General features: G+C 42.0%; 1 protein-coding gene across 1 annotated transcript in view; it reads right to left on the reverse strand.

Annotated features, from left to right (window-relative positions):
- Positions 1 to 13,501: 13,501 nt before the first annotated feature.
- The window catches only part of gal3st3 (galactose-3-O-sulfotransferase 3), a 50,377-nt gene continuing 43,759 nt past the window's right edge, over positions 13,502 to 20,119 (reverse strand). Inside the window, exons 2-3 of the mRNA XM_026162377.2 lie at positions 17,174 to 17,256; positions 13,502 to 15,040 (exon numbers count right to left, since the gene is read on the reverse strand). Of these exons, the coding sequence (XP_026018162.1) occupies positions 13,720 to 15,040; positions 17,174 to 17,256 (1,404 nt within the window). The 3' untranslated portion in view covers positions 13,502 to 13,719. The remainder of the gene's footprint in view (positions 15,041 to 17,173; positions 17,257 to 20,119) is intronic.

Genomic DNA, 20,119 nt, shown 5'->3' on the forward strand with positions numbered 1-20,119 from the left:
AGTTAAAACCAAGATGTAAACCATAAAGCCGGGGAGCTGGGATCGGTCTTCCAAAGACTCCAAACCAGCCCACTGGATGGCTTTGGAACATAATGGGTATAGATTTTGGACTTTTAACTGTATTTTTATAAGACCACCCTTTGATTACTACATCAAAGTAATTAAACAGCTAAATGATAGAAAAGTTCCTGTTGCTTGACTTTTAACTATAGAAATTGTTGTTCTTGTTTAAAAACAAAAAACAACAACAGCAAAACTAAAATTAATACATCAATTTTTTAACTAATTAATGAAAACTTTAAGGTTGTAATAACAGGAGAGTGTGGGCAATAAGCTATAAGAACCTTTTCTGTAATTTTACATTCTGGCAGATTTTTCATTTTATCATCTTTATCAGCAGCATTTTTCTATCATGTTGAAAAACTGAGGTATGCTGTTGAAATTGCAGTTGCACTTCTCTTTCTTATATTAATTGGGATTGTAGTTACATTTCTTTACACTGACTGAAAGGGAAGTTCCTCTGTTTGCTTGAGATCAAAGTGGACTGCACATCGCCCACGATGTAAAATTGAGTTTGACATCTCTGATTTAGACCGTCCACTGCTAATTCCAAGTCTTAATTTCAACAATGTTCATTTGGCACATTACGGTCTCTGCTGGAACAATATAGCAACCAAAGTATGGTACGTGTGCCAGTTTGTCTGTCCAGTTTAAAAAAAAAGTAGAAGTAAAAATGAAAAAGCAAAAATGTCTGAAAACAAGACTCCACAAACAAATTAGTGACACTGTGGTGGCTGTGTCTGTTTTAAACTGAGTCTAAGCCCAGCAAACATGTTTCACAGTGACTCTGCTTCTCTGTAGCGAGATGATAAAAAGCAGCCAGCTGATCCTCACACCCCCCAGTGATGCTGTTTATGTTGCATTTGTGAATATGAATATCTGTGTCACTTTATATTAACGTGTTTGGGAAGCAGCTATTCTTCTCCCATGCATTTACAAGTGTGCAAAGTCCTGAAGTATTTCTTCGTGTTATGTTTATGCATAGCTGATTTCTCTTTTCCTTCCTAATTCCTCTGGCACGCCCACACATCTGAAGCACGCAGCTATCGTGCCTAACTATCTTTGTGGCGACTTTCCCTCACTTAATCACCAATGTCCACACACACACACACACACACACACACACACACGCACACACACACACGCACGCACGCACGCACACACACACACACACACACTGAGGAACGGGGAGGAATTAAGTCACAGAAAACACGACCCACTGCCCATCCTGGCTCATGCGAACATAAACAACAGCAAAAAATAACAAGAGCTGCTTGTCTGTCCGTCTGTGCCTCTGGCAAAAGTCTTGATCACAGCTCCGGGCATCTGCTGCGGGTGATGAGAGCCGACAACAGTCCGCTGCATGGAGAGTCAGGCTTTCCTCTGATCCCCGAGCCTCTTGTCTCTGCATCCCTTCTGCCTATCATCTGTCCACCTCCTGTCCAAACTCGCCGTCTCTGTGAAACACCGCAGACCATCCAGACAGAGGGAGAGGAAAATGAGGGTGTGCTGGTGAAACTATTATCATAGAGGATGAATACTAAATTTTCCAGTAGGGGAAACTGATCCAATGTTTTGGCCCAGATTTGCGTGACAGATGTCATTTTATGGGTATAAATTGTGTGGCTCTCTTTTTCCTCGACTGTAAGAAGGTTGCATGGCAGCACAGATCTTGCTCCTTTTAAGAGTCTGACATTTAGTGTTGTGGAAAGATGGCATTGCATGTAATGTTAGGTGTAACATGTTACACCCAACACTGCTGAACGCCAACTGAGGCCTCAGTGCTCTTCCTCTTACCGTCTACAGTTTCAAAACTCTGAAAAATCCCATTTTGTTGGCTTCATCAGGTGAGCTTTAACTTGCTCAGTTACATAATATCAGCCTGAGAGAAACACATGTTCAACTATAAATTCTTCCTCTGCAGAGGAGAGAGTAAAAGCGAGAACAAATGGTAGATTTGATGTCAGTGGTACCTCTGAGCCCAGAAGAGCGCTTATTCAGAGCAGGGATGAGCTCACATTATCAGGGATAAGCTGCTCTAACAGCCCACCCAGCCAGCCTCCGGCACTCCCGCATTGTTCCAGCACGCTCTGACTCACAAAAGGCAAAAATACATAGAAACCTCTCTGCTGCAGTGCCTCCTTGCTCCCTGTGACTCACAAAGCCGGACTACATTTAGCCCGCAACATCTGCCGCCTTCGCAGCCTTGGTGAGCTGGAGTGATGCAAAGCCGAAATGTTAAGGCAGTGCTAATAGGAGGGGCTGACAACTGGGGCAGAAATTCAGACTTCAAGAAAAGCAGTGTGATTATGAAAAGACGCCTTTAAAATCACAGAATAGCAAAATTATAGCACCAATTTTTCTCTCATACTGTCACAGGGGTGGAGGCTCAAATTAATGAAGATAAAATTTTGAGTTTTGCCTTTGCTAGTCATAAGATCATCACATAATATACAGTTTTATCTGTGCTTAAGCTTGGTGAAATTGTTTACAGTATGACGGTGCTGATGACAAAAGAATGAATCATCATTGCTGGTCTTTGGCATGGCTGTCCTCAGCAAACGTAGCAGAGCAGCTCTGCATGATGTTTATAAGGCTCTATTTTACAGGGAGTGCAGAATTATTAGGCAAATGAGTATTTTGTCCACATCATCCTCTTCATGCAAGTTGTCTTACTCCAAGCTGTATAGGCTCGAAAGCCTACTACCAATTAAGCATATTAGGTGATGTGCATCTCTGTAATGAGAAGGGGTGTGGTCTAATGACATCAACACCCTATATCAGGTGTGCATAATTATTAGGCAACGTCCTTTCCTTTGGCAAAATGGGTCAAAAGAAGGACTTGACAGGCTCAGAAAAGTCTAAAATAGTGAGATATCTTGCAGAGGGATGCAGCAGTCTCAAAATTGCAAAGCTTCTGAAGCGTGATCATCGAACAATCAAGCGTTTCATTCAAAATAGTCAACAGGGTCGCAAGAAGCGTGTGGAAAAACCAAGGCGCAAAATAACTGCCCATGAACTGAGAAAAGTCAAGCGTGCAGCTGCCAAGATGCCACTTGCCACCAGTTTGGCCATATTTCAGAGCTGCAACATCACTGGAGTGCCCAAAAGCACAAGGTGTGCAATACTCAGAGACATGGCCAAGGTAAGAAAGGCTGAAAGACGACCACCACTGAACAAGACACACAAGCTGAAACGTCAAGACTGGGCCAAGAAATATCTCAAGACTGGTTTTTCTAAGGTTTTATGGACTGATGAAATGAGAGTGAGTCTTGATGGGCCAGATGGATGGGCCCGTGGCTGGATTGGTAAAGGGCAGAGAGCTCCAGTCCGACTCAGACGCCAGCAAGGTGGAGGTGGAGTACTGGTTTGGGCTGGTATCATCAAAGATGAGCTTGTGGGGCCCTTTCGGGTTGAGGATGGAGTCAAGCTCAACTCCCAGTCCTACTGCCAGTTTCTGGAAGACACCTTCTTCAAGCAGTGGTACAGGAAGAAGTCTGCATCCTTCAAGAAAAACATGATTTTCATGCAGGACAATGCTCCATCACACGCGTCCAAGTACTCCACAGCGTGGCTGGCAAGAAAGGGTATAAAAGAAGAAAAACTAATGACATGGCCTCCTTGTTCACCTGATCTGAACCCCATTGAGAACCTGTGGTCCATCATCAATGTGAGATTTACAAGGAGGGAAAACAGTACACCTCTCTGAACAGTGTCTGGGAGGCTGTGGTTGCTGCTGCACGCAATGTTGATGGTGAACAGATCAAAACACTGACAGAATCCATGGATGGCAGGCTTTTGAGTGTCCTTGCAAAGAAAGGTGGCTATATTGGTCGCTGATTTGTTTTTGTTTTTGAATGTCAGAAATGTATATTTGTGAATGTGGAGATGTTATATTGGTGTCACTGGTAAAAATAAATAATTGAAATGGGTATATATTTGTTTTTTGTTAAGTTGCCTAATAATTATGCACAGTAATAGTCACCTGCACACACAGATATCCCCCTAAAATAGCTCAAACTAAAAACAAACTAAAGACTACTTCCACAAACATTCAGCTTTGATATTAATGAGATTTTTGGTTCATTGAGAACATGGTTGTTGTTCAATAATAAAATTATTCCTCAAAAATACAACTTGCCTAATAATTCTGCACTCCCTGTAAACCTGACAGTTACCTCTGCTGCCCTGTTACATTTAAACACAATGCTACAGAACAGTTTAACACCACCTTTAAAACACTGAAGTTACTGGGGACTATGAAACTACATTCTCGGGTTCCAGTTCAACATTTCTTGACAACCTCTTGAGTTTTGAACATGTACAAAGTACTCAGGATTCTGTGCAGAAAGTATAAGTACTACCCATGATTCAGTAGCTTATTGAACCATATTCACATAAATTTGTATATGTTTATGTGGGACTCTAGATATGACCCTCTAATCCTTTGAGAAAAGTTGTTTTTGTAGATTCAAGTCGTGTCCCCAGTCCCGATCAGCGTTTCAGAATCAGTTTACAATGCTGTTAATTTGCCTCAAGTCCAGGAGGAGTTGTTTTCATGTTTAATTTTTGACTTTTGAATTTGTATCAAGTCCAGTTTTAAAGTTTGCAGTTCTGCTTTGTTGATGTTTATCACACGTCTTGAGAGACAATCTCAGCAAGTCGAAATCTAGTCTTCTGGCTCTCTGACTGAGGCTCCGCTGCCAATGTAAACACAGTCCTCAGAGTGTAAAATCCTTTGTAAATCTAGTTGCTGTGAGTGAAGCTGAATTCTCCACTCCACCGCTCTCCTTCTTGATATACTTACCACCGATAAGCAGCAGACATAAAGATGGAAACACAGCCAGGCGAAGCCTTCTTATGACGCAACGCGTCAACGAGCATTTGTATCGTAAACATTTTAATTCTGTTTCTTTCAAAGCTTTTACTTTTTCATACAATGACTACATCCACCCTGTGGCTACTACCAGAGTTTGTTCCTCTCTTGCTTTGCTCTTTGGATACGACTTGAGTTACACAGTTGCAATACTTGAGAGCTGAAAATGCACTTCAAACTTGATGATGATTAGGTGCCTGACATTTTAGACCCAATCACAGGGCAATCAAGGCAAAGCACTTGAGCTAAGCTATGACAATTCAGTGCCTGCAATTTACCCAGAATTCCACTTGTGCACTTTCAGATGAATAATTCCATAAACTGCTCCACTGAACAGCATGTGCGCAGCTCATAAATACATGTTCGTCCCATCAAGGAAATCCAGCTCAGTGGTGGATTTGAATTCAATGCTTGAATTTTCCTCAGTTTGTCTTCATGTTTGTTGCTCTGCTGACGTTTGAGGTCTAATTTTGGTTTTGTGTCACGAGGGAAATTGTTTTTTTTGTGTGTGTGTGTTTGATAGGCTCTTGTGTGCACTTGTAAAAGCCCATTTAGACATTAACAACAACATTTAATGGGCTTGAGTGCATGATGCACAGCACACAGCTGTATTTGTTACTGTGGGGTTAAATGTGATCTTGTGAGTATATGAAGCCTGATCGCTCTAATGACGGCACTTTTTATCTCCCGCTCTATTACTCTCTCTGACACTCCTATTTACTGTTTGTAGATGCATCAAGGGTGCACGCTGGCTCTTTGCTCGCGTTCATATAGAGCAGGATGGACAGACACATCAACCATCCACCCCACAGTACAGCTCTGGTCAATTATTAATGAATGTAACACTCTGTAGGCATTTCAAATGTCGTTCTCTCTATGTATCCATCTCGTATTTGTCATGTTGAAGAACAGAGTAGGCTGTTTTACATGCATATTGCATACATGTATACAGGTGTGTTAACTCATATTTTGTAGCTGTGCTTAGCATGGTTTAATTAGTTTACGGTGCACATCTTATTAGTCCTGCTACATGTTATGGCCCTAAGGTTTCTTGAGTAGTGCTCTGTGTGTTGAGTTGCAGGAGTTTTCCATGTGGAGATTGCAGGAAAGGCAGAAATCTTGGCCAGTGTTCAGCAGGACTATTTAAATCCTGCCTTCCATGATTGGAGCCCTACTGCTGTCCTACTTTCCTCCTGTGACAGCCATGCCTTGGCACCACATTTGGTTGTTTTTATTTGCACACACCATAAACTTGACTACCCATCCACGCACTGTTTCACACCACCGATATAGACTTACACACATATATTACACACACCATTATTCACTCACCCATCCAAATCACTGAATTCAGGTGTTCAGATCGCGTCCATGGTCTCAGGTGGACAGAATTAAACACCTAGGCATGCAGACTGCTTCTTTTGGTATTCAGCTGCTTAATTCCAGATGAAAGCAATTTGTGTATCTGGATACAATATATCTGGTTTATTGTTGGGTTTAATAAATCTTGTTAATCCTTTCTTGGTTAATGGGGTAACTACTCGATGTTCCAGCCTTTGAACCGGTCATATGCTCTGGGCTTTCATCCATACAGTGTTGAGTATATGGGTGCATTCAAGCTGACAAGTAATGACATCAAGCGCACGATGAAGGACATGCGGATGTTGGTTGAAAAGCCCAGTGTGGGTCGGTTTACTCTTAACCTCCAGTAGTTACCATCTTGGCTACACAGTGGTCAGCTAGCAGTAACTTTAAGCTAGTAGTTGGAAGATACATTGCTGGTCTCCATGACAATACCAACATAGCTGGTTAATTAATAATACAGCTATATACCTATATAGCTTGAATAGACTTGAATAGACTTGTAAATATAAACCTTATTTGTGTTGTTTGGTGTTTAACTTTATTGAATTGTCTTAATTTGTGTAGTAACTTAGTCACTGATCTCATTGAGGTCAACACGCACACTGACATGTTGACAATCCTGTCTATACAAGCATTTCCTTTACATAATGTATGATATGAAGGTGCACTAACACAGGTTTATTCATTACTATTGAGAAAATGTGAAACAAAAATCCTGCCAGTCACTCTGTGAGGCTGATCTTTCATAATGTAGAAGAGAGCAAAGGCTGAGTCTTTGTCAGTTTCCTGAATTGACATTCATAGCCTTAAGCAGTAATCGGTGGGGGTGTAATTTGGTGGGCTTCTATTATTCGGCACACTAATTCACCTCCACATTTGCAGTGAGCAGTTGGCACTGATTTGAAAGTGTGTGTGTGTGTGTGCAGGTGCAGGTGCAGGTGCATTTCACATATGCTGTGAAGGCAGTGGCTGTACTAAGGCTGGGCTAATTACAGGCAGGTGCATTTGATTGTGCCCCCACTCTAGTCCATTTATGTCGTGCACTGCTGTCACATTCTCCTGTGGCTCTGAGCAGGTATCTTGTGCCACCCAAATTTAAAATGCCTGACACTTAGGTCCATAATTTGTTAGACAAAGGAATTGGGGGAGGGGGGGTGGCTCCCTGTTAAATCCAGAATTGAATTTAAAATCCTGCTCCTCACATACAAGCTCCTGAATCATAGCCCATCTTATCTTAAAGACCTCATAGTACAGTATCACTCTGTTTATACACTTGCCTGCATTTAATCATTATTCATCTCTGGTTCTCTTCCACAGTGTGTCTTTGTCCTGTATACTGTACTCACACGCCCAACAGATGGCTAGTCCTCACCGAACCTGGTTGTGCTGGAGGTTTCTTTCCTGTTAAAAAGGACTTTTTCCTTCCCACTGTCGCCAAAGTGCTTGTTCATAGGGGGTCATATAATTGTTGGATTTTTCTCTGTATGTATTATTGTAGGGTCTACCTTAAAATATAAAGCATCTTGGGGCGACTGTTGTTGTGTTCTGTATAAATAAAACTGAATTGAATTGAGTATTTTACAAGTCCTTTCTAAATGTTGACAATACACTTACACATTTAAGAAATATAATTTCTTAATTATAAGGATTTTTGTAATTTTCAATCAATAAATCATTAAGTTGACATTTTAATGGATGACTAACCTGACCCGAGTCTACACCCCTACAAAGTTTTATCAGAATTACTTCAAAACGTTTCGAGCTACCATGTTTACAGGCTGACACGCTACCAAAAACACGACCTCCTTGGCAGAGGTAATGAAACAATCCGCCAAATACATTAGGGTACATTCTCAATTAATAGAGTCATTTATATAAGCTGAAGTGAATTTCACGCATCAGAGACCCCAGCTGCTCAGGCATAAATACATCTGACACATAAAGAGAGCGGAGCATTTGTTAAACAGCTGTTTACAGCTGTTATAGGCCCTCGCTGCACATCCTCTGACAATAAGTTTGCTTTAGAAAAAAGTAGATGGAGTGGTGAAGGAAATATATTTCTCCTGTGGTCATTTCATTCTATGTTATTATTATTACAGTTAGCATAATTACTGTAATTATGCGCATGGTTGGAGGCCAGGTTATGGCAGGTTATGATAGAGAAACAAACAGAAGGGCTGCCGCCGTGTTAGAGAAAAAAACGAGAGAAGCGACGAGACTCCGGAGGGCCACCTCTTAGCAGCCAAAGCCATGGCAACAGCAGGCCATAATGACAGGCCGGCGGAGTGGGACACAGCATGGTGATTGCTTCAATCGCAGTCATATCAAACACACGCCGCTCTGCATTTTGTTTTTGTCCTTCTGAGAAGCAATTTGTTCATTCATTTAGGCGGGCGTGCTAAATGGAGGTAATTTCCAAAGACTGATTGCAGCCTGAAAAGTCTGGTTTCAGTCTTCAGGGAAATAGAAACCGTTTAGTATCTGAATCTTAATTGAGCGACTGTCACCGTGTGTTGTTTCACCGCTGATGAAGAGTGTGTGTGTGTGTTGCTGTGATATCCAGAATAATTCAAGTGTCCGCATATCTGAATAAATCTCACCGAAAAAGCGGCAGAGTCAAAAGACACTCACTCGCAGGTGAATTGAAATCATTCAAACTTTATTCATCCTGCTCATCAACCATCATTACAAAGCTTTGGGGCCCCTAGCTCTGATTGTCTTCTGAGCTGTATCACCCACCCAACATTATCCAAATATTCACAGAATTACAAAAAAAAAAAAAACTTGCTCATTCTTCTCAGTTCACAGATAACCCCCTCCCAAAACATAATGTGCACATCAAAGAGGACAGTGGGCAACAATGCAGTTCATGTTTACTTCCCTGTGACACATAAAAGCTCAGCAGGTACACACAAAAAAATTGCTCTGATCCCACAAGGCTTTCATGTTCAAGTTTTTTTGTTTTTTTTTAAAGCAGCTTCACTTTTCTCCCTCACAAGAAAAGAGGGGCCAGCTAATGTGGAGATGATGAGGTTTTTTTTGTTTTGTTTTTTAGCGTACCATTTTCACAGCCCCTCTGGCATAACCCAAGAAAGAATAGCCGACACTTTAGACATGACAGCAGGACTATTAGTGAAACACTCTGACACGAAGCAGAACAGCCGAGCAAACGTCTTGTACAATCAAAAGAGCGCTTACAGCCACTCGGAGCAGGCTCTCAAATGAACGGTCGACAGGAAACACGTTCTTCATCTGAATCACAGTCAGATATAGAAATCTGAAGAAGAGCGTTTGCAGATGCCCGCGTTTAATTTTTTATTTAACGGATGCAAACATACGTTGAAAGTTCACGTAAAAGGAAAAAAACTACATTCGACTATCAGAAACCTCTGTAGAGACCCAAAGTGTCCAAAATTGCAGAAATATGTATAAATGTATAGTTTCACTGAAAAAAAATGAGGATAATTACTTTTTTTTATTCCAAACTGTCAGTCGGTCTTTATCGGTTAGATCAAATCTAACACCAGGTTTTTCGTCCTTTTTTGCAAAGCATGAAAAACAAACATGGTTCAGTTCAATAAATAAATGAATACATAAAACAATTTTCATTCATTTTTTTTGGTCTATATTTAAAATTAATGCAAATACTTTTGATAATGTATCATTTGTTTAATATTAGCAGATTCACAGGTGCTTTAAGCAATTTCGGAGTTGCATTCACAGTCATGGTTTTTGTTTGTTTGGGGGAAAATGATGAAAGTCAGCATCAGCTGCCAGCTCCTTTACAGCCGTGGATCTCAGAGTGGGATCTGAGGACGTCTCAGAGGTCCGGAGTAATAACATCTTAGCAAGTAAGGAATTGTTAAGTAGATAAATTTATGCTATTAGCTATATATTGTCCTTTATTTTGGACCAGTAGAAACTCCAAGAGTCAAAGTGGTCTTGCTAATGCAAAGCTGGATTTATTAGCCAACTATTGAGTTAGTGAACACATGCGTGAGTCAGTCAGCTTTTCATCTAATGCTTAATCCAAATTAGCTAACCCGGTGTTAGGATTGGAGGTGGATGTTTGGAAAATATTCTCCTCTGTAAGGAGTCCCAGGACCCAAAGATTTTGAGAAGCCATGCTTTGGTAAAGGATAAGGCTGCTGATACTCCGTATGTTACTGAAAAAGCCAACAACACATCGCTCTTACGACATATAATCAATCAAGTTTGATGTCTCCAGTGCCTTTGTTGTCCAAAAATATCTGAAACACACTCACTGAGTCAAACTGTACTACTGTACAGTACTGTGCAAATGTTTGGAGCCAATCCACATCTCTTTTCCTTCCTATAGCTTTAAAATGATACAAGAGCAATAGTTCTCCAGGCTTTCTGAGGTTCTTTCAAAGCTTTTCTTTGGACAATTGCTGCTTTTCAGTCCTGTGCTTGTAGCTGGTCAGTTTTAATGGATTGTGTCTGAACAAATTGAGAACCAAAGGCGTGTCAGGCCAAAAACAGCTATCTACAACAGATTAACAGTATCTGAAGATAATGTCCTTAAGAAACAGGAAAGAATCCAGCAAAGACCTGACACAGGACCTGAGAGATGGATCTGGACCTTCAGCTCATGCATCTGATGTTCACTGAAGCTTCATCAGAAATGGTCTCAGTGGAAAGATGGTTGAGGTGTGCCAAACTACACAAGACTGAAAATCAGTGGCAGCAGTTCTGGTGTCTGTAAAACACGGTGAAGGCTCTTTCATGGTTGGGAGCTGCATTACAGCAGCGAATGTTTTGAATGTCCTCCAAGAAGCCTGGAAAACTATTCCTGAAGACTACTTAAAACAATAACAAGAAAGCTGCCTAAGAGAGTTCAGACTGTGCTGAAGAATAAAGGTGGTCCTACCAACGTCGACTTTCAAGCTCATTACAATTGTACGCGCTGCATTACCATGTTTGTATACATATGTTTCAATAAATCGTCGTACCTATTTCCCATTTTTCTAACAACATATAAAGAAATAAAGGGTGACTCTAGACTTTTGCTCAGTACTGAGCCTTCTTTAGGGAGTTGTGGTGTGCTTTCACAGCAGGAAGTTGGCAGACCAATTTACATATTGCTGGCTTTGGTCTTTTCATGGGAGCAAGAAAATACAAAACCACAGCCTTCTTCATGTTTGCCCATGTTTTACAGTGCATGTAACCTGAAAAGGTTTTTACACATATCTGAAGACATTTCACATGTCTAATAAATAAAAACTATCATGCATTGCACACATTCAGATTCTCACAGCTACTTCATAGAACCGTGCATCCTCTCCTCGCGTCTGTTGCCTGATGGCTTCATTGCTTTTTATTTCTGAGCAGCAGCTGTGTGTGTCTATTTTATTATTATTGTTACCTGTGGTTTGACACACTCAAACCACAAACACGTAGTGTGGTTAAGTACTTAGCTCTGCTGAATGGGAGATTAATTCTGAAGCCACTAAAGTAGGTTCGATGTGCAGTTTGTTGTAGTTTTGCATTATGTATAACATGTACAGAATTAATATTTTAAACCGTTTCCACATGCCTTGTTCCATCTCTGCTGCCTGAAGTGGTAAGCCGTGCACACCACGAACCACCAAATCGATGGAAAAGCAGTTTTCATCCAGTGATTCATGAAAAATACCAGTTAAAATACAGTAATGGGGCTCTTTAAGTCCCGATCATAAATAATACATAGTTTAATAAATCTTGCAGGCCAAAGAAAAAAAAACCCCAAAAAAACCCCCGACATGAGCCGGGAGACATTTCTTGGCTCAAACACATACTCTCACACAACTATATTGTTCCTTCACTTCCTCAGCAGCACCCTACTGATCACCAGAGTAATAAAAGAACATAAATGACACATTAAATATGAGCAGAAAGCATTAAAAATGGATCACAGCCGAGATAAATGAAGACTCTTTAAGACCCCAGTCGGCCCAGCTGCCTTAAGAGGCTTTAAGGATCGTGCATTAACGCTCTCCCTTTGTCTTTCTGTGCTTCAGGGTTCGGATTGAGCAGCTTTCACCTGGTTGAACATGTCCTTAATGACAACGTACAGCCGTGTAACCCTAGAACCCGGGCCATAGGCGGCCTGTGAGAGGAGATGATTAAATATTCAAGCGCCACGATCCACAGGCTTCAAGTCTTTGTCCCATCAAGGAGTTTGATGTTTTTATTTGTGCCAGTGTGTTTAATTATTGTATATGCGGCACAGAGTTGCTGGTAGGTTATTAAATCCATGCCTTTCATATTCAGGGCGAAGGGCCTGGAGATCTTATTGCAATAACGCCCAAGCTGTACAGTAAATCCCCACATCCAGAAGCATCACCTTAACAGAGTCTCCACAAGGTGAGGTGTGATCTTGTCTGGCTGTTCGATGAAGTACCAGGGGTTGGAGAAAAAAAGATGTTAGTGCTTCTTGGTGGATGGAGAGCCTGCCCAGAGGGCAACAGCAGTATTGACAGGGTGGTGAAGGCAGAGAAGGACCTTAGAAGGAAGAAAGGGAGGTCAAAAAGCTGACGAGACACAGGCTTCATACATGTGCTCAGTCTCTGTGGGACTTGTATGGCCAAATTGAGTATCCAGCAGTTTTTAGGCTTACCCTCAGGATAAGGTCTCCATCTCACTGGACTTTTTATCCCCCCGTCCCTTCACTGATTTCAACTCTAGAGTCAGTAAGAAAAAAAAGGCCAAAGAAGGAAGAGTTGTTTTGTGCTGTCACGTTAATGGTTGTGAGTTGATCTCAGTGTCTGTCTGGCCTCTTAGGAGGCTCTTCGGAGGCCTGACAGCCGATCCCTTTATGTCATTATGTCTCCTCAAGGACTTTAAGTGGCATATGTTAGGAAAGAGAGAGAGCGAATGAGAGCTTGAGAAACGGAGAACAAACACAAGTAACATGATACTATCCCAGTGTGATACACACAAAGCACACTCTGTGCTGCACAATAGACCCGATATCGCCACTTCTCTATTGACTCCCAGTCGCATGAAACAGATTTCCTTCAAAGAACCACTTTCATCCGAAACCCTCTCATATCCACTGCAGTCAGGGCTGCAGAGGCGTACAGCTGGGTTAAACTTCCCTCCCAGTGTTCCTCCAGCTTTTGTGCCTTCCCACCCTGATAAGGTCTGATGGATCGGAAAGGAGAAAGATTAAAATTCAAGTCCAAGTATGTCCAATCCCCTTTTTCCTAATTTATTTTCATGTCAAACCAAACACACATAGAAGGAAGAGGGGATACTCTAATTCAAGATAAACCCAGACATTTCTCAAGGATAGCCTTATTCCCCCAAAAACCCCAGACCAGCCAACAATCGTAGTCTCATGGGTCACGATGAGTTAAACAATGCAGTTTGTTGGGCACTCGGATAATTTTCAAGTCTATGAGGAGTTTTCCAGTCTATGAGGACTGAGTTTGTGAGGGTTTTGTCCCTTGCTTATTTGTCCGACCTCGAGTTCCTACAGCAGTCTTTGAGTTGATTCCAGTTCCTGAGGCAGGGGTTGCAGCAGCAGGCACTGGTGGCTGGCTGCGGTGGGCTGGATGTCTAAGCAGGGTTGTGCGTACAGGCTGCTGGAAGGAGTGTGACTGCTGCTGAGGCCGAGCCTGAGAGGTCAGACGGTACCGCAGTAACTGGGAACGTAGGAGCATCTTTGTGTACTGGACTTCCGGCATGATGAGCCTCAGGCAGAGCTCCTGGTCCTGGCTCGAGAAGCTTTGGGTAATATTTACAGGGAGGTCATAACCGACTATGTCAACTTTGCCGCTAGGCTGCCAGGGGCGGAGCTCCTTGTTTTTGATTTCAGCAGCTGAACGAACAAGCGGCATGCCTTCACCGAAACACCTTTTCATCAGCTTCTCCTGGGCCTCACGAAGGAGGCGCACCTCCCTCGCCACACAGGCTGGACCCACAGCAGAGATTTGACGCCACAGTGAGGCGTTAAAGTGATCATAGAGCTGGGCATCTAAGGAATTCCAGGCACGGATCTTTTTGCGAAGATCATCAGTCAGGCCCTGCTTGGAACTTGGCGTCCGCATGTTGAGCTTAACATACAAAATGTCATCCAGATCCCAGGAAAGGAGGTGTCGAAGTAGAACCAGAGATTCATCAAAGTACTCAGAGATCATCACCAGCGAGAACACTCGCTCCACCTGTGCTACAAAAGCTTTTGCATAAGAGACATCTTTCGCTGGGCGATCTTTGTCTCCGCCCAAGTCGTAGGTCAAGGTGTTACGTGCATACATGGAGTAGTTCTCCTCTGGTTTGTAGTAGCGCCAGGGTTCATCTAAGAAAGCTTCCAGTGAACCATTAGGGACCCTCTTGAAACTCTGACAGTACTGGTTATAGTAACTGAACAAGGACTCAAACATGGAGCCAGGCTCTCTCAGGATCGTGACGTATATCGTATCATTTGGCATCAGTCGTTTCAGCTCAGCCTTATTGAAGCGCATGTGGTTGGTGACGATGTTTGGCGGTAGCGTGTGCTGATGCACAGAGTGAGTTGTGAAGGATCGCGGGTAGCAGAACTGGTGACCGCAGGCCTGTATGGGTAACGCCACCGTCAGGTTGTTGCGCTCTGCAAAGCGGAAGAGCAGATTCTGCATGGTGCTGCTGGCTGTTTTGTGGGTTTTCAGGAAAACCACGTTACTGTGCTTAGGCTTCAGGCCGGAGTAAGGGTGAGAGTGCAGGGCTGGACAACCGAGGTGGAAGGCATCCATGGTCCTGGTGGCAAAAAACAACAACAGTTTACTTAAAGCTGCATTAGCTTAAACAGCACAAAGAGCAGCTGTTCTGGATAAAATGGTGACATTAGAGACAAAGCTGCACACAGATAATGGAAGAAACTAATGTGTTGTACAGAACAGAAGCAACACAACGGGAAGGCAAAAATAGTAACCATAAATGGGACTGAAGGGAAAGGTAGAAAGATATAGCCACGAGAGGAGAGGAGGCCAGAAATGCAATATATGATATAATATACAGTGTGTCTGTTTTTATTGTATAGTGGACTGACATTCAGGGAACACACAGATGATAGTACGAATTATTACTTTTCAAAGTGTCATGTACATTAAGTTTTTATTGGCAGAATTATTCATGAACTTTATCAAAAGATCTTGGTGGCAAATGTTTATCATTTTTTAATGAAGACGTTCATACTATATACATACAGTTAGGTCCATATATATTTGGACAAGGACACAAGTTTAGTTTTTTTTTTGCGGTCAAACTCTTTTTAAAGGGACCAAAAATAATTGGACAATTAACTCAAAGGCTGTTTCATCAGTAGCTGTGGGCAGTTCCTTTGTTATGTCATAATCAATTTTAGCAGATAAAAGACCTGGACTTTATTTAAGGTGCGGTTCTTGCATTTGGAAGATTTTGCTGTGAACAGACAACATGCAGTCAAAGGAGCTCTCCATGCAGGTGAAACAAGCTATCCTTAAACTGTTAAAGCAGAAAAAAGCCTTTCCGAAGAAGTGCTACGATATTAGGAGTGGCAAAGTCTACAGTTTGGTCCATCCAAAGAAAGAAAGAAAGAAAGAAAGAAAGCACTGGTGAACTCAGCGATGCAAAAAGACCTGGACGTCCATGAAGACAGCTTTGGTGGATGATCGTAGAATCATTTGCATGGTGAAGAGAAACAGCTTCACAACAGCCAACCAAGTGAACAACACTGCGTGAAAGACTGCAATGCAAGGTGCAAGTCACTCATAAGCCCCAAGAATAGAAAGGCTAGATTGGACTTTGCTTAAAAAAATATCTAAGAAAGCCAGCACAAAAATATTCTTTGGACAGATGAAACCAAGATCAACATCTATCAGAATGATGCCAAGAAAAAAGTATGGCGAAGGCGTGGAACGGCTCATGATCCAAAGCATAGCACATCATCTGCAAAACATGGCAGGGGGAGTATGCTGGCTTGGGCCAGTGGCACTAGGCACTAGTATTTATTGATGATGTGGATGAAGTGGAATAGTCTTGAATGGCCAAGTCAGTTACCTGATCTTAACCCAGCTGAGCATGCATTTCACTGTTGAAGACTAAACTTCGGTCAGAAGGGTCCACAAGCAAACAGCAACTGAAAGACTGCTCTGCAGTAAAGGCCGGGCATTAAAAAGGATTAAAGCATTAAAAAGGAGGAAACCTGGTGATGTCCATGAGTTCAAACCTTCAGACTGTCCTTGCCATCAAAGGGTTTTCAACCAGGTATTAGAAATGAACATCTTATTTTCAGTTATTTAATTTGTCCAATTACTTTTGACCCACTGATATGAAGAGATTATGTTAAAAGAAATGCTTTAGATCCTCACATTTTTATGCAATTGTTCAACCCACTAAATTAAAGTTGAAATTATGCACTTCAACTTCTGGGATGTGGTGGAAAACAGCTGACATGTGCAGTTAATGCATTTGCTGTAAGCACTGCAGGATACCAGTTCTAAATTCTCCTAAAATCTGAGGTGTTTGGTACATATCACTGAATAAAGTAACATAAAGAATGCAGTGCTCACTGCAGAGTCAATGATAAGAGGTGGGATGTGGAAACAAGAGCGTTCAGTGAAGTGAGACGATAAAGACGTTGAGAATAGGAAGTCGAAGAGAGCAAAATGCTGGGCTGTCAAAGGTCTACAGCACTCTACTTTTATAATTGGTCCCTCGACCAGCATGGCGGTGCTTAGGCGCTCAAGGTTTCTATGCTTGACTTTAATAATAAGCCCCTCTCTATTAATTTGCCTATGAGGCAAAAGTGTGGCACAACGACTGTCAGGATTTTTCACTGTAACAAGGACCATATGGATTTATAGAAGAATAACGGATATTTAATGTGTTTTCATATCGTGGGTCACTCACCAGGTCAAGTGACCCCCATGGTGCAGCAGAAGACTGATGGTACTGATGGCAATGATGACCAGGAATATCTTCTTCTTCCACATCTGTGGGAAGCAGAGGGAAAAAGAGACGGCGAGTGAGAACTTAAGCAAAAACAGAGAGCAGGAGGGTGGCGGGAACGAGAGCAGATGGAGGTGTAAGGAGAAAGCAAATATGAGCATCAGGTTCGAGGGAGAGCGACGGAGAAAATGGGCAACGCGAATTTGGGGGACAAGAAAAGAAGAGAAGGTTAAGAGACTGAAATGATGAAAGGAAGCAGTAATGAAAAGCGAAAGGAGAGAAAGGAAAGGGAATCGAGAAAGCGAATAAGAGCAAGAGACGGACACGACGCAGGATGATTTATTCAATAACTGCTGGGATCCATTAGCAGGAGAGGGGGATGCGTCTTGGCTTTTGTCACTCACTAATAACACAGTGAACGATACCTTCATTACCTTCCACAGCTGTAACAGTCACATTTACTGACACCCTGGGCAAATGGCCTCGTACATTAGGTCTTGTTAGAAATGACATACGCACGTGTGGAAAGCAAAAAAACAAAAGCAGCACATCACGCTGAGATCGCTCTATAGCAGAAACTCCTCGTGACACTCGACCCGTGCTGCTGAAAAGCTACGACGGGCAGTGGAACCCGGGAGGAGGTCCAAGCCTCTCTCGACAGCGTCTCACTTGCATAACAATAGCTGACGTCTCTCTCCTTGATTACACTGTGATGTTACGATCTGCATGGATGCCAGCAGAGGAGACGCGAGCTCGCGTTACTCCCAGCAGCTGGATTTTACGCTGCATATGCCGTTTGTGAAGGAGCACAAGTGCATCAGTTTGAAGCACCCGTGGTCCCAGTGGGGGAAACTACTGACCGTGGCAGAGCTGCTGCCACCCACTCAAACAAACATGATCGTTAATCGTTTGCTGTACAGATGCAGATGTTGTATGCAGGAGTGAAATAATCAATACATTTCGACAAACATTGTTTTATTTGATTTAAATGGTGGCTTAATGTCTTTTTTTTAATAGATCAGTTCAAGATTATCTCAATAAAATGTACTGCCCCCTAAAAAAGCTTTTTTTTCACTAAACAAGAACTCACGTTTTAAATTCAGAAGCAAGCACATACTCAATAAAGCTGTCAAATAACGCATTTCAGGAAAAAGACAAGAAAAAAAACACAGCTATAGAGCACAGAGTCAGGCTTTTGTTCAAAACCCACAGCTCATGAATAAAAACAAGATTTGGGGGGGATCTTTGTGCAGAGGAAGCACAATTGTTGGAGAACAGTAAGTCACGAATCCAAAGTCAAATCTCCAAATGTACCCAATAAGTAATTAAGCTTTCAGTGAAGAAGTAACAGCTGACCTCATGTTGATTTGTAGAAGATTAAGAGAGAATGAGCCGAGTGTATACCGACATTCACTCCTGTTGTTTTTTTCCTCCCAGCTTTAAAAGCCTTGAACAGCTGTTGGCTGCAGGAATGTGCGTAAACACACGTGTGTGGGCACACAAATGCACAAAGCCGTAAGCCTGCTCTGATACCAAACAGGCAGCCGTGCTCTCACACTAATTGACACAGATTGTGCAGACGCACAGTTTGATTTGTTGATTTGTGCCCTCTGCTCTCCTGATGACACAACCATCTGACCACAACTAGATCTATTCTTATTCATTTATGTTTTTGTACTGAATTGCTCATTCATAACCCCAAATTTCAGTCCCATCTCCTGCATTTCTTATGTGGCAGAGCTGCCAGTTTGGTTCAAAGAATAGTCCACAGAGCTGCACAAGGCATGCTGCTAATGTTTATCTTTATATTTGAATCAATTAATCTGCTTTTTTGCCTCTTTTTTTCTTAGCAAAGATATTAACCATTTAAAGTCTTAACCATGAAGTAGTTGCCAGTGTTCACTGAAATAAAGAAATTACATATTAATTTGTATCACATTTGCTACAAAGACTCTGTGGTGCAAAAGCAGAGAGACTCACTCGCTACACTTCCATATTTACAGTGCTGATAGGTTCATATGACGAAACAATATTATTACAGACTTTCTGTACACGGTAGACTCCGTCTCAGCAACGTGACATTAAGACGGTAAACTTCCAGATCCACAGATATCAAAACTTGGTAAGTAGAATCAAACAATACAGTTATTTTACATCGTTTAAAAGGGTAATTAGTTAATATAAACTGTAAACTGCTTGTTAATGCAAATATCTAATCAGCCAATCACACGGCAGTTCTCTCTGGGTGTCCCGTTGATGTTAGACATCAGAGAAAGACGGCTTTGCGCTGATATGAATCCCGCAGTAATGCTAATAACCACTTGTTAAAACAAAGGCGTGCAGATAAGACTGGCCCGGGGCAACTCCTCTCAGCTAGGAACAGGAAATGGAGGCTTCAGTTTGCTCACACTCACCAGAATTGGACAATATAAGAAAATGATGAGTCTCAATTTCTGCTGCAACAATCAGATGCTAAGAATTTGATGTAAATAATAGGAGACCATGGATTCATCCTGCTTTGAATCAAAGATTTAGGTTAGTGGTGGTGGTGTGTGGGATGCTTTCCTTCCACATTTAGTATCATCTGAGCATCATTTACCTGTGTGTTTGTTAAGTGTTGCAGATTTCATGATGAAAACCAGGGTTTAACCCAAAAATGTTTCTCCATGGTCAAGCTTATGCTAGTTGAGTTCAAATGTGAGCAAAAGTCTTCCTTTCATCGGTCGATATTTCGTTTCCTCCACTGGATTTGAATTCAATAAAGACTTTGCTTTCAGTCTATTTCTCCGTTTTAATCAGACCTCATCAACAAATGATGCTGACATCTTAATTTTCTAGTGGAAAGAATCTATTCGACCAATCATCATCATCCCGAGGTTCCCCGTGTTTATTAGAATGGGTTCTAAG

The sequence above is a fragment of the Astatotilapia calliptera genome, chromosome 3 (genome assembly GCF_964374335.1).
Source record: "Astatotilapia calliptera chromosome 3, fAstCal68.1, whole genome shotgun sequence".
NCBI classification, from domain to species: Eukaryota; Metazoa; Chordata; class Actinopteri; order Cichliformes; family Cichlidae; genus Astatotilapia; species Astatotilapia calliptera.